Source organism: Aulonocara sp. 'chitande type north' Nkhata Bay, linkage group LG22 (assembly GCF_057382095.1).
Source record: "Aulonocara sp. 'chitande type north' Nkhata Bay isolate Kocher_YH1m ecotype deep benthic linkage group LG22, A_spYH_male_GT1.1, whole genome shotgun sequence".
Classification (NCBI taxonomy): domain Eukaryota; kingdom Metazoa; phylum Chordata; class Actinopteri; order Cichliformes; family Cichlidae; genus Aulonocara; species Aulonocara sp. 'chitande type north' Nkhata Bay.
Window position 1 is genome coordinate 24,600,930 of NC_141364.1, and position 15,053 is coordinate 24,615,982.

At 41.9% G+C, this 15,053-nt stretch overlaps 1 protein-coding gene across 1 annotated transcript in view; it reads left to right on the forward strand.

The window, feature by feature from the left end:
• The window catches only part of adgrb2 (adhesion G protein-coupled receptor B2), a 266,754-nt gene that overhangs the window by 171,960 nt on the left and 79,741 nt on the right, over window positions 1-15,053 (forward strand). Inside the window, exon 16 of the mRNA XM_086279307.1 lies at window positions 3,597-3,640. Within this exon, the coding sequence (XP_086135433.1) occupies window positions 3,597-3,640 (44 nt within the window). The remainder of the gene's footprint in view (window positions 1-3,596; window positions 3,641-15,053) is intronic.

A 15,053-nucleotide genomic window follows, 5' to 3' on the forward strand; every position in this document is an offset into this window, starting at 1 on the left:
GGTGAACAAGGTGGCCATGTCATTAGTTTTTCTTCTTTTATACCCTTTCTTGCCAGCCACGCTGTGGAGTACTTGGACACGTGTGATGGAGCATTGTCCTGCATGAAAATCATGTTTTTCTTGAAGGATGCAGACTTCTTCCTGTACCACTGCTTGAAGAAGGTGTCTTCCAGAAACTGGCAGTAGGACTGGGAGTTGAGCTTGACTCCATCCTCAACCCGAAAAGGCCCCACAAGCTCATCTTTGATGATACCAGCCCAAACCAGTACTCCACCTCCACCTTGCTGGCGTCTGAGTCGGACTGGAGCTCTCTGCCCTTTACCAATCCAGCCACGGGCCCATCCATCTGGCCCATCAAGACTCACTCTCATTTCATCAGTCCATAAAACCTTAGAAAAACCAGTCTTGAGATATTTCTTGGCCCAGTCTTGACGTTTCAGCTTGTGTGTCTTGTTCAGTGGTGGTCGTCTTTCAGCCTTTCTTACCTTGGCCATGTCTCTGAGTATTGCACACCTTGTGCTTTTGGGCACTCCAGTGATGTTGTAGCTCTGAAATATGGCCAAACTGGTGGCAAGTGGCATCTTGGCAGCTGCACGCTTGACTTTTCTCAGTTCATGAGCAGTTATTTTGCGCCTTGGTTTTTCCACACGCTTCTTGCGACCCTGTTGACTATTTTGAATGAAACGCTTGATTGTTCGATGATCACGCTTCAGAAGCTTTGCAGTTTTGAGACTGCTGCATCCCTCTGCAAGATATCTCACTGTTTTTGACTTTTCTGAGCCTGTCAACCCATTTTGCCAAAGGAAAGGACGTTGCCTAATAATTATGCACACCTGATATAGGGTGTTGATGTCATTAGACCACACCCCTTCTCATTACAGAGATGCACATCACCTTATGTGCTTAATTGGTAGTAGGCTTTCGAGCCTATACAGCTTGGAGTAAGACAACATGCATGAAGAGGATGATGTGGACAAAATACTCATTTGCCCAATAATTCTGCACTCCCTGTAAAGGTAACAACTCCTGAGTAGGAGCGCCTGTAAAGGTTACATTTAGACAGAGTCGGCTAACAAGCAGCCAGTGATCTAGATGTTAACTCTTGAGAATAATAACTTCAAATGTCCACCAAAGAAAAAAATTGTTCCAGTTTTTCCATATAATATTAATACAGCATTAATAATGCTTTTTCTTTAAAAGGGCAGAATACAGTGTCTTCTGTAGTTGTGTCGACTTTGGCCAATGTAGAAACATCCAGCTGCTACAGCAGTGGCCTGGCAACAGCTGCCTCAGGCTTCACTCTCATAGGGGAATGTTAGGGTCTCTGTGCTGGGTCATGTCTTCTCTGAGAGGACATCTGCTCCAGTCAGACTCCCTGTGTATCTCCCCGGTGTCCTAATGTGTGTGTGCGTGGGTATGTGTGTCTTTAATGGTAGGTAGAAAGCAGGAGGCCAGAAAGTCCTGTGTCCCTGCTGTAGACCATATGCCAAGTGTTACACCACAACCCCTCCTTCAACCATCCTTAATGTAGCCTTTTAAATTATGAAAGAAAGTTCTGGTTAGCTTGAGCCATAAGCTTTCCTGGTAATTTCAATGTAATCTAGGTCATTTTCATCAGTCAAAAAGCCTCATCCTGGTTTTCTCCATTTCATACTCTAAACCTATGATCTTAAAGTGAAGGGCTTTTAAGACCAGAGCAGTCATGTTTTGTTACATTAGCTCATTTCATCATATTAGCTTAGCCCATTCACAGCCAGTATTCATTATTGCATGTATTGCTGAATGCGTTAAAGGAAACTGCTGTTCCTTTAAAGAGAGGAAAAAAAGACAGAGTATTTAAGGTAGGTACCAGCTATCACTGTCCACAAATGCCACTGTTAGAATTGCAGAGGCACGTTTCTCCCTTTGATAACCATCAGCTGAGCAGACGCTGTCATTATGCAAAGTATGAGCACTAAAAAAAGAGGCAGACACTGCAGGAGTGCACAGGTGTCAATCCCGCTGTAGCGAATGGTCCAATAGGACACTCGTTGATTGATAGCTGAATGCTAACAGAGCTCAGCACGCTAATGCACGCCACGGGACATCTATAGTCGGTGGTGGCTGTCTGTGTGTGAGGCTGAACAAAGCACTGTCATCCATCAATCCGTGTCACCCAGTCTCTGATCCCGAGTATATAAATGTTGCATCATCCTGTCCTTTCAAGTCCAGTCATGCAGAGATCCCTGGATGCACTGATTCATTGGAGATCAGTAATGAACTGTTCAGAGAAGGAAGGATGACCTTGCCTGTAGAGGAATAAATCCTTACAATTCAGGCTACAATGTGTATGTCTTACTTCCCTTCTTTTTTGTCAATTTCAAATATAGTTAATTATCAGAAAGCATTTTAACTTGAGAAGTAATTTCTTCAGATTTTCCTGAGGCTTCAGTTAAGATCACATTATCCTTTTTATAATCTACACAGCACTCTGGCTGTCGGCTTACTGCTATAATCCCCTTTGCCATAAGGGGGAGCTCAAAGGCAAAGTGCCTAATGCAGGATTCAGGAAGGGCCAACATAATGGTAGATTTTCCTCTGCGTTGGCCCAGTGGAATACCAGCATTTCAGTTGTGGATACTAAAATTGAAGCTGAACTCTTTTTTGTTACCCCACAGAACCAAGAAAATGTTTCTAATAGTTGGTTCTTAAATAGTTGCTGATTTTGTCAGGTCCAACGCGCCATTTTAAGTGTTTTCAGTCACTTGATTGAAGCAAAAATGTCTCAAATAACCATTTGATTCAGACAAAACCAAGTCACAGTCCACTCGTTACCAAGCACACAGGTTGAAAGGACATAGAGGCTCCATTTAAAAAGTGATCGATGCAGAGATCACTGAAGATCTCTGGTGGAACAAGTTGCTATGAGCTGGTTAAAGATATTGATCCCATGATTGATTCTCTGATTGAGTCATGACAAGTCTTTCTTTGCCACCACATGCCACTGAGCGAACTTTAGCTTCAATGACTAAATGGATTAAGGGTAAGCTGAGAGAAAATCACCAGCATCCAGTTACTTTGACTTTGCTTTTTTAAAAAGAAAAAAATGGTACATTAGTGAAACTTTGCACACTCTTAAAGGGCCAAATGTTTAATTAATAACATTTTACTTCATAGCTTTTTACACTTAACTGACTACTTTTTGCTGTGGTTGCACTTAAGTGAAGAATGTTAATGTTTTTACCCCACCCACAGGATGTTTACGACCCTAGTTATTGTCCATGAAATGGCTTTTCCTTTGTCATCCCTAAAACTCTCAATTTATAGCTCATGCACCTTTTTTTCTCTTCGGCTGCAGCAGCAGAAGCAGCTGTTTGCTGCGTTGTCCTCTGACAATGACTCTTTTTCCATCTCTCCCTCCTGTCGTCTATCTCAATCCTTCTCTTTCATTGTCTGTTTACTTCTTACCGTCATCCATGCAGCATCACTCTTTCTCCTCTGGCAATGAGCTATTCTGTGTTCTCTCTCTGCTGCCTTCTCTCTCACTCATCCTCTTGACTGGCAATAACAGCTTATCTTCTCCTCTCCCCCCCTCCCCCTCACCCTGTATCTTGCAGGGTACATCAGATCCTCAGTGCGTTGTCTGGGACTATGGAAACCCGTAAGTTACTCACAGTGACTCTGACACTCGTGTAAATGTTTGTGTGTACAGTGCAGAAATACATGTCTGTCAGTCAAAAAAAAAAAAAATCCAAATGATTGTGTGTGCGTGCGTGTGTGTGTGTGTGTGTGTGTGTGTGTGCGTGTGCGTGCGTGCGTGTGTGTGTGTGTGTGTGTGTGTGTGTGTGCGTGTGTGTGTGTGTGTGTGTCAATGTTTATCTCGCATGTGTGTTCATGCCCAGTCAGATTCATTTTATTAATGATCTGATAACATTGTAATGAAGTTCTCAGAGTTTCTCTTTATTAAATTAGTCAGTGGGAACAAACAGCGTTATTTCACTGCTGCTAACAGTTCAACTGCAGGCTAACTCAGAACTCCTCTGTGGGTGCAGCTTTTTCTCTATTGCAGTTCTCTTGTGTAGCGTTTACCTTGTTGGCAGTTTAATTTGCATTTCTTTACTTCTTAACAGACATACTATCTAAGTACATCACAAACGGTTTTCTTTTTTTCTTTGCTCTGTATTGTGGGCCAGCTGGTGAACTAAAAAATATAAACCAGGACAATTGATCATCCTGCATTCACCATTAACCCACATATTGATCGGATAGTCTGTCAATACCAAAGTTATAAGAAACAAAGTTAAAACCATTCTTTGGTTTCAGTTCATGGCCTAGTTACACTTTAAGTATAAACGCAAAAATTAAGGAATTTTGTTTTTGGCCAATTATTTCTTTCTTGTAACAGTCTTGCTTGAGAATAAAGCTTATACCATTGGAAAGCCTTCATTTTCCCTTAAATGATGCCGTGTTTTGTGAGGGGGTTGAGCAACAGAGTCGATTACGTGGGTTGCACAGTGAAAAACTTACCAAATCTTTTCTTCCAATGCCAAACAGCTTATTCTGCTATTGACTATTGTTTGATGCCATTTATTGGATTGGATGGTTGAAATCTGAAGAAACAAGGCATATTGTAAATCTGTAAATGTATTCATTTTTAAAAATGGGGGTTTAGGAGCATGTGGACCCGAACAGTATTTGTTAGTCAGCCAACACACCACAATGACTGACTTGCAACAAATGCTGGTTGAAGAACCAGGTGGTTAGGTGAGCGGTCTACCAACCTACCAGGGTCAGTGAATCAAATCTGGGCTCTTAGAGGCACTGTGTTGAATGAAGGATTTGCCTGATTTGTCCCATTATTTGTGTGATGTGTGTTTTGAATGTTAGATAAAAGTGCTCAGGTGTAGATAAAGAAACACTTTATGAATGTGTAAGTGTTATTGGATGAAAGAAAGCAAGCGCTTTGAGTACCCAAATTAAGTAGAAAGGTGCTATATAAGTACCAGTGCCTTTAATGTAGTGAGTGTGGGTAATCAACTGTATGAAAGATGGGAGATGTTGTTAGATCCTGGATATCAATTTCACATTTGAGCAATGCCCGTGAATTTTCTTTTACTGATTTTTTTTTGTTCTGGCTGTGAATCTGGCTGTAGTTCATTTAAAAATGCTAGAGCTGTATTGTAGCTTAACAAATAACTAAAAGCTAATGATCATCTGTTGTGCCTCAAAGGAGACCCCTAATGATGTGCAGAAAATTAAAGGTAGCCATTAAGTGTGGTAACTCTAAATTGGTCACACACTGAAGCATGTATTAAAAGCATTAAAAGTGTGCACGCTGTCGACAGTCCCCAAAGCATCGAAAACATGTCATTAATGGAAGAAAATTCCAGTACCAATGTTGCCACATTCATTCTCTCCCAGTTCAGCAATGTTGGACCTTGGAATCTTTAAACCAAACGAATTAAGATATTTAAAGTTTTGCACTTGTTGATATTTGTGTTAACAAATTTTACATCCCAAATTCTTAACCTGTGTATGTTTTAGACTGGAATTTGGCATAATAGTCTGCTTTGGTAGGAGTTCTTGTTAACCTTGACCAGCACTAAATTTAAAAAAATCAAGTAATTTAGTTTAGATTGTTGAGTGCATCAACAAAGTCACTATTTGTGAAGGAATTTCATAATTTCACATTTCAAGTAGGTTCTAGTTTGATTCTGAATGTAAATTGGTCATGTGAATTCCTGTATATACAAATGACAACAGATTGCAAATGCCAATTCATTGAGTAGAATATAACTGGTCTATCTTCTTATCCATCTATTTTATTGTTTTGTTTCACCACCATCTTGACCAAAGTCATTTTGAAGATGGCAATCGACTGCAAGTGATCGCAAACCTGGTTCCTGTCTTCACAGCAGCTTTTTCAAAAGCAATGAGATTGCAATCATATGTCACGCTGTAGTCTCCACCCATGCTTTCTTTTAGCTTGACTGTAAGATTAGCTGCAATTCTGACAGACCAGAGGAGCTAAATACAAGTTCACAAAAGCTCATGGCCCAGCTACCATCCTCTGCACAACTGCAGTCTGCAAGCTGATTCACAACCCACTTGCACCCCCGATCCTAATCTCATGTTGTATCGTACAATTTGGTTTAGTTCAATTGTATTTATGTAGCACCAGATCACAATAAAAGTTGCTTCATGGCACTTTATCTCGTAAGTTAAGACTCTACATTAACAGGGAGAAAACACCAACAACAATCCCCCTATGACACCGGGGTGACAGTGGAAAGGAAAAAATCCCTTTTAACAGTAAGAAACCTCCGGCAGATCAGCTCAGGGAGGGGCAGCCATCTGCAACCATGCAGCCGGTTGGGGGTGAGGAGAGGAAGCCTTTACTTAGTGTAATATCTGTTGTCTCTGTTGTCATTGCCGTGTTAAGTGCTCGGGATTGTGCTGCTCTTCTTGCCATCTTTGACTTTTCATGAGTGTATTTGGAAGATCAAGAAGGTGCCACAACAAAGTCATTTTGCCAAATAATAAATTAGTATAGACTTAAATATCAATAATCTTTTTGCTAAAGTGGTCCTGCCTGAACTGCCATTAACCCAACAGCTTCAGTATAAACATGACATACTTCTTCCTTTTGTAGCTTTTAACCTTGACCCATGGCCTTCATCATCATATAAAGTTTAAGTGTTGAATTATTATTACACTTCTGGGATTTCTCATGACAACAGATTAAACTCTGGGCATGAAAAACCCCAGCACAAGTGAGTGAATGTGACCCGAGTACAGACTGACAGTGATGTCATTTTTATTGTCAATAAAAATACAATCATGATGATATCGCTTTTCTTCAAAATGTATTTGCTAATCCAGTTGGGCTGTATGAGAATATAAATAATTTTTGGAAACATATTTGACATATGATGATTCACAGCAACCGATAACTTAAGAATTGAATTTGTCAGAGGGCCATCACTGAAGACTTCCTGTCTAATGTGACAACAAGACGGATGACAGAAAATTCAGGTCAGCTCAAATTCTCCCTGGAGATCCCATTAGTTTACCCAGTTCTAGAAGAGTACTCTCTGGTGACCAAAGCACACAATGGGAGTGCAGGTTTGCAGGGACAGGATAAGACGTTGTAACTTAAACTACCCCTTCTCCATTAAGGCAGGAGAGGGACAATGCTTGGCAAAGTCAATCAACTAGCTGGCAGATTACAGCTGCAATCAAATTAAATTTGCAGACATGACGAGGGCAGAGAGCCAAGCAGAATATAAAGTGGCGAGATGGCAGTGATGTCAACCAATCAAAAAAGTGCGTGCACCAGAAGGAATGCACTCTTTTGTTTTGTTTTTTTGGTTTTAGGCTTTACTAATGTGCTTGTAGAAATCTAAAGATGTGTACAGACAAACATCCGGACCTCGGTTGATTTGACATATTTATATCGGCATGCCACAGATACAGTGTTTAGTTACATTTAGCATGCTTTTTGGCTGCTTTCGATATCCTGTACCGAGAAAACATAATCAACGAAAAAAATTATGTTTCACTCGCAAGTACCGAACCAAGGTAGCATTTTTAATGCTTATGTCAGCCAGCTACTCTCAAAAATTGTCGAGGACGGGTTGTTGTTGAAATAGTTGCTTACACATTAAACCCATGTACACACTTGAAATTTTCAGTATAAACAGCCTATAAACAAGTGCTCATAACATCATCTTTGGGTGCACAGAGGCGTCTATGGAAATGTGTGAGGCAGTGTAATGAAGGCAGGTGGTACATTTCAGCCAGAGGAAGTCAAAAATGAATTTCTAAATTTTAATCTGATGATCACCTGTACAATTTATGTGCACAAACATCTGTAAATTGCTCAGAGAGCAAGCAGGCAGGCAGACAGACACCAGTACCGTATCAGTCTTACTATATTTGTTTCCCTATGCCGGACGCCAGATCCTGACAAAAGATTGGCATTAGTGTACAGTTGATATGGGTGGAGAATTTGCAGGATAATGCCTCTCTCAGGAACTAGCCACAAGCTTTTGAGGGTTGAGCAGGAGGCAGGCGAGATGTGGAGAAGGTATAGATAGTAGCGTGGAAGCAAGGCAGACATGACAGCAGCTGAACCAGACAGAGGCAGAAAGGGGAGATGGAAGAAAAAGCTTTGCCACTCCATGACCTGTATATGGAGACTATATTTAGTGCACCCAAATGCATCCACATTTGAAACACAGATTATGTTCTCTCTGTATCTTTTACCCCCCTCTTTTGTTAAAATACCCACATTGATGATCAGAATCAGAATCAGAATACTTTATTGATCCCTGGGGGAAATTATTTTTTGTTACAGTGCTCCATTTTAAACCAACATTAAGACAAGACAGACAATACGCTAACTAAGAATAGTACAATATATACATATATATACATACATACATACATAAGTCACTCATAAATAAATAGTTGGAAAAGAAACATGTGTAGCTGTAGCAGCAAACAGTGTGTTAAGTGGATGCGTTGTACAGGGAGATGGCCACAGGCAGGAATGATTTCCTGTGTCGTTCAGTGGTGCTTTTCGGTAATCTCAGTCTCTCACTGAACGAGCTCCTGTGACTGACCAACATGTCATGGAGTGGGTGGGAGGTTTTATCCAACATTGTCTTTATCTTGGACAGCATCCGCCTCTCCGACACCACCTTGAGGGAGTCCAGCTCCATCCCCACAACATTGCTGGCCTTACGGATCAGTTTATTAAGTCTGTTGGCATCTGCGACCCTCAGCCTGCTCCCCCAGCATGCAACAGCATAGAGGATCGCACTGGCTACAACAGACTCATAGAAAATCCTCAGCATTTTCTGGCAGATGTTGAAGGACCTCAGTCGCCTCAAAAAATAGAGACGACTCTGGCCCTTCCTGTAAAGTGCTGTGGTGTTTTTAGCCCAGTCCAGTTTATTGTCAATGTGTACTCCAAGGTATTTATAGTCCTCCACAATGTCAACACTGACCCCCTGGATTGAAACAGGGGTCAAGTGTTTCCTGGTCTTCCTGAAGTCCACGATCAGTTCCTTGGTCTTTGCCACGTTGAGCTGCAGATGATTCTGCTCACACCACGTGACAAAGGAGTCGACCACAGCCCGGTACTCTGTCTCATCATCCCTGCTGATGCATCCAACCACCGCAGAGTCATCAGAAAACTTCTGAAGATGGCAGGTCTCTGTGCAGTGGCTGAAGTCTGTGGTGTAGAGGGTGAAGAGGAAGGGGGAGAGGACAGTCCCCTGTGGTGCCCCTGTGTTGCTAATCACCTTGTCAGACACACACTGTGGGAGACGTACATATTGTGGTCTTCCTGTCAGGTAATCAACAATCCAGGACACCAGAGAAGCATCCACCTGCATCGCTGCTAACTTATCACCCAGGAGGGTCGGCCTGATGGTGTTGAAAGCACTGGAAAAGTCAAAAAACATGACCCTCACAGTGCTCGCCGGCTGGTCCAGATGGGTGTAGACACGATTGAGCAGGTAGATGATGGCGTCCTCTGTTCCGAGACGAGGCTGATAAGCGAACTGAAGGGGATCCAGATGTGGTCTTACTATGGGTCGCAGCTGGTCCAGGATGAGCCTTTCCAGGGTCTTCATGATGTGGGAGGTCAGTGCCACGGGCCTGTAATCCTGGGGGCCACTGGGACGAGGCGTCTTTGGTACAGGGACGAGGCATGATGTCTTCCACATCACCGGGACCCTCTGCAGACTCAGACTCAGCATAAACAGTTTATGAAAGACTCCACACAGCTGGGGGGCACAGGCCTTGAGGACAAGGGGACTCACTCCGTCTGGTCCAGCAGACTTGCCTGAGTGAAGTCTCCTCATTTGCATCTCAACCTGGTATTGAGTGAAGGTGATGGGTGGGGGAGGGGTGTCAGGAATCTCACAGGAGGCAACATGTGAAGAGATGATGTACACTTACTTGGAGATTAGGCATCACACTGAGGCTCAAATCTGCAAAGCCTATTGTCATCCCCATCACAACTGTGTGTGCGCGCATGTTTTTTCTGCAGTGGTGTTCTATTTAGAAATCTGCCAGCCATTTCAGCGGAAGCTCTCTCCCATTTGCGCTCTCGCTCTCTCTCTCAGCTGGCTAAGTTGGCCGACAGTGTGTGGCACTCACAGTTCATCTCAGTATTTATGTGCGAGTGTTTATTTATTTATTTAGCCCCTAACAGGCCCATATGTCGGTACCATCTGCCCACCCAAATCGTTGAGCTCGCCATCCCTCCCAGTCTTCCCCCGTGTGCCGGTCCCCTCAAACAAGTCTCAACCTGTTTTCATTTTCCTCGCTGCCTTGAATGGAAGCTGCTACATTTAATCCTCATAAAAGTTTTACACGCTTCAAAACTAGAAGCTCAGGCAAGCAAACAGCAGCTATTACGAGAGAACGCATTGCGTGAACATGTATGGTGGTATTGTACACAAGGCCCTGAGATAAAAATAGAAATAATAACTAAGTCAGTCTTGGTCATCCAACCTCCTCTTGCTTATTTTCTGCCCTGTTTCTCTCTTCTGCTGGGATACGATAGCAGGTGTTCAGCTGGTCTTTGCTGTGGTTCCTGACCTTGCTGCTAGCTTCTCTGGGATTTGACCCTCACTAAGGGGGGGGGGGTCAGTCAGATATCCCACTGAAGTACTAACACAGCGACTTCCGCACACTCACTCTGCTGTAAAGTCACTTTATGGGTTGCTGTGATTTTGTTAGATATTTGAAAGATGTGCCAGCATCCGTAAGATATACATTACATCGGCGGTCCCAAACCTTTTTTGCACCACGGACCGGTTTATGACCGACAATATTTTCACGGACCGGCCTTTAAGGTGTCGTGGATAAATACAACAAAATTAAACTATTACCGGTACCGAAAAAAAGAAAATTTATTCATAACACACGTGAAAAGACCAAGAAAAGCCGAGTAAACGATAAAAACGATAACAAAATAACGCTGAAAACCGATAAAAACCCTGAAAACTATACATTTCACACCTGAGCCTCAACTCTCGCGGCCCGGTACCAAACGACTCACAGACCGGTACCGGTCCGAGGCCCGGGGGTTGGGACCGCTGCATTACATCACTAAGACATTTAGTTTTTTCTTTATCACTCATGTGTTACTATTCCAATAGAAGCAATCTCCTGCCATGGAAGTGACAAAGCAGAAATAGTTTGGCTCACAGAGATTTCAAAACATGCATAAGAATGAAACCCAGCAGTGGGAGATAAATGTAATATACACTTTAGATGGATGGATGGCAGTAAGCTTATGAAAGGCTGAAGGTCATTTAATCCTTTCGCTAATCCCCACGGTCTTCAGCTTGATCGGGGAACAGTGGTTAAAGACCCAAGCAACCCACTCTACCCCTCTGCCACCCATCGCAGCCATAGAGTAATAAAACCCGATGTGCAGTGCAAGTAGCTCTAACATCAACAATCTGACACGGTAGATTGGGGCTTGCTTTGGGCTCAGACTGATCTGGCGCCACTATCGGCTTTGGCATTGGCAGGTTCCAACCTTAAATGACTTAAAAAGTCAAAGACATATTCTGCACACTGCCAAAAAAACCAGCGGGGCACAAATGTGGCCAAAGTGTAATCGCATTTACTTTACAGAAAAGCATAGAGGCAAGTAGCAATGAGCCAAGTGGATGACACTTTTAATTCTCATATTGGGAAGCTTTGGGCTCTGTCATGTGGCCCCTATTAGTCGCTTGTGAATCAAAGAGCGGAGTAAATGAAGGAATTGATTTAAAAATATGCAGAGTATTGTCTGTCCTTCTTGGATATAACGCTTGCTTGAAAGTCTAAGTATGTATCACACTGAGTTGTGCATTGTCCTTTTTACTCACAAACTCACAGTAAAGAGATTTCAAACTCTTTTTTGTATTATTCCTTGAAAAAATCCTAAATACTGCCTACATGACCCTTTATTTACATATCCTACATGGACAGTGTTTTTCTCTCAAGTTATTTAAAGAGATGTATGAGTTACAGCATTGCAGCTTAAGCACACATGCTGTTTATTTCATTTTGGCCAGAAACTCTTTCTCTAGTGCAGCCTAGCTTTAGCTTAGTGCATTTTGGGATACGTAGTACACCCTCCTTGTAGTAGGTTAGGTTAAATACTGTTATCTCAGAGATGGTAAATTAAATATAAATATATTGAGCGATTTGTTTGCGAAAGGCAAAAATATGCTATTATACAGTGTGCATCAGATAATACAGTGGAAATGATAAGTACATTATACACCCACTTCATTGTGTTTTGTTTCAGTTTTTATTAAAGTCGTTTTTAGATTTCTCAGGAGTCATAGCTAACAATAAGTTACTTATCTGTTTTTTTCTTTTTAAATCTAGCTCTCCAACAAAAGACTTGCAACATTTTTACTTTTGCATCGTGGGTTTTTTTTCCACTATTGTTGCAGACTAAGATTAAACAGAAATGCAAACACACACACACACACACACACACAGAAGCAGCAGAGCCACCAGGAGGAGGGGTGGATGGCTGATACGGCTTGCTCCACTTTTCCATCTGACAGAGCAAAAGGGATCAAGACTGTGTCAAATAGCGAGTCAGCACGGGAAGAGGGAGTCGGCCAGGCTTATGCGCGCTCTGTCTCCATTGACTGTTAAAGGCATGGACAGGCTCTCAGTTAGTTTCTCCAACTATCACAACTGTCCCCAGGGAGCGTGTTAATGTGGGATTTTCAATTCTCAGTGCAAAAAGCTGGGGTGACTAGTTAAGGACAGTTGGTTTTAGGTTACTTTTTGATGCCTGTAAGTAGATTTTTTTAGGAGGGGGGTTAAGTTCAAGTCTAAGTAGTTGTGTGTACAGCTGTAGCTATGGTTTGTTTTTGCTGCTGAACATCATGGATACTTGTGGGTAGCTCATAGGTAAGGAAGATTCTGCTTTCTTATTTGGGTGAAGAAGTTATATAAGGAAGAACTTGTTTATTCTACATTCAGTATTTTTTCTTCCTTCGTGTATTACTGATTGGTTGATGTTGTTGATTTCTTCATCATGTGACAAGTGAAATGGAGCTTTAGCACTGGGGCTGTTTGTCTTGGGAATGTTTTAGAGGAAGATGTTGTTGGTATTGATAGCGATTAGAAGGCTTGACTTGGACTGTGTGCTGGAATACTTTGCCTTGGCTGCTGGACCCGTAGAGCGTGAGGATTGGTAGGTAAGTAACATCTCCATCAGCTTAATACCTTATTATTTTTGAGCCTTGTTATGGATGTTGTGTTAAGTTTTTCTGCCAATTATGCACTGCGAACATGCTCTTACAAGGTTCTGACCTTCAGCCAAGTGCAGTATTTGCCTTATGTCTATCTTACTAACTTCCACATTATCCTCTTTACTGTTATGTCGCTGGAAGTAGGCTGAGAGGACACTGTGTTAGTCTATTATGAGACTAAGAGTTAGCACAATGCTTAGAATCTTCCTCAGGTCTTTTTCAAGGAACCACATTCTTCATACATGCAGTGGTGGGAAGAAATGTGTGCCCCCTTCTTGATTTACAATTTTTTTGTATGTTTGTCATACTTAAATGTTTAAGGGCATCAAAAAAATAAAATATTAGACAGAGATAACACAAACAAATGTAGTTTCTAAATGAAGGTGTTTTTATTGTTTTTATTATTAAATGGGGGGAAAATCCAAACCTACAGTGCTCTGTGTGAAAAAGTGATTGCCCCGTAAACCTAATAACTGGTTGGGCCACACTTAGCAACAACAACTGGAATCGAGCATTTGAAGTAACTGGCATTGAGTTTTTTTTAGCACTGTGGAGGAATTTTGGTCCACTCCTCTTTGCAGAATTGCTGTAATTCAGCCACATTGGAGGGTGTTTGGGCAGCTGCCTTTTTAAGGTCATGCCACAGCATCTCAATCGGATTCAGGTCAGAACTTTGATTTGGCCACTCCAAAGTCTTCATTTTATTTTTCTTAAGCCTTTCAGAGGTCTACGTGCTGGTGTTTTTTGGATCACTGTCCTCCTGCAGAACCCAAATGTGCTTCAACTTGAGCTCATGAACTGACATTCATGGCTGGACATTCTCCTTTAGCAAGTTTTGGTAGACAGCAGAATTCATGGTGCAAGTCTTCCAGGTCCTAAGGCAGCAAAACAGCCACAGAAACCATACTACCACCACCATGTTTTACTGTTGGTATGATGGTTCATTTCTGAAATGCTGTGCCAGATTTAATGGTACATACATCTTCCAAAAGGTTAAACTTTCTCTTGTGAGTCCACAAAATGCCCAAAGGTCTTGGGGGTCATAAAGATGTCTTTTTTGGCAAATGTGAGACAAGCCTTTGTGTTCTTTCTGGTTAGCAGTGGTCTTCTCCTTGAACTCCACCATGCAGATCATTTTTGTCCAGACTGATAGATGCCTCTGACTTGATTTCTCTGGTGTTTCTTTAGATTGTGGCATAATGTGTTGCTTTTTGAGATCTTTTAGACTCTTTCACTCTGTCAGAAAGGTTAAATGATTTCTTGTTTTGACAGTGAGTGTCTTTAGTAAAAACTGAACTCTGAGTTACTTCATGATTTAACAAGAGGGACAATTACTTTTTCACACAGGGACAGGTAGGTTTGTATAACTCAGTTTTTAAATGATTAAATCATCATTTAAAAACTGAGTTTTGTATTTACTCTATTTGTTTGATGATCTGAAACATGTAATTGTGACAAATATGCAAAACACTAACAAATCAGGAGGGGGGTAAACACTTTTTCACACCACTGTATGTGGCATATTTGTGGTAACGCAGAGTGGAGGCAGGCAGAATGGCAGACCATTTATGGCTGTAGCTAAAATCTGTATGGCTAGCTTTCCTGTGTGCTCAGTAGCTTGCACACCAGGAAGGAAGATAATCCCGAGAAAGAAGCTTATAAATTAGCTTAAGGGCAGAGAGAAGCAGCTTTGGATAGTAGAGGTCACTGACAAAGCATTCTCCCTACACAAGAATCGGGGAGGAATTAGGAAAGGGCATAAAACATCAGACACGACAAGGA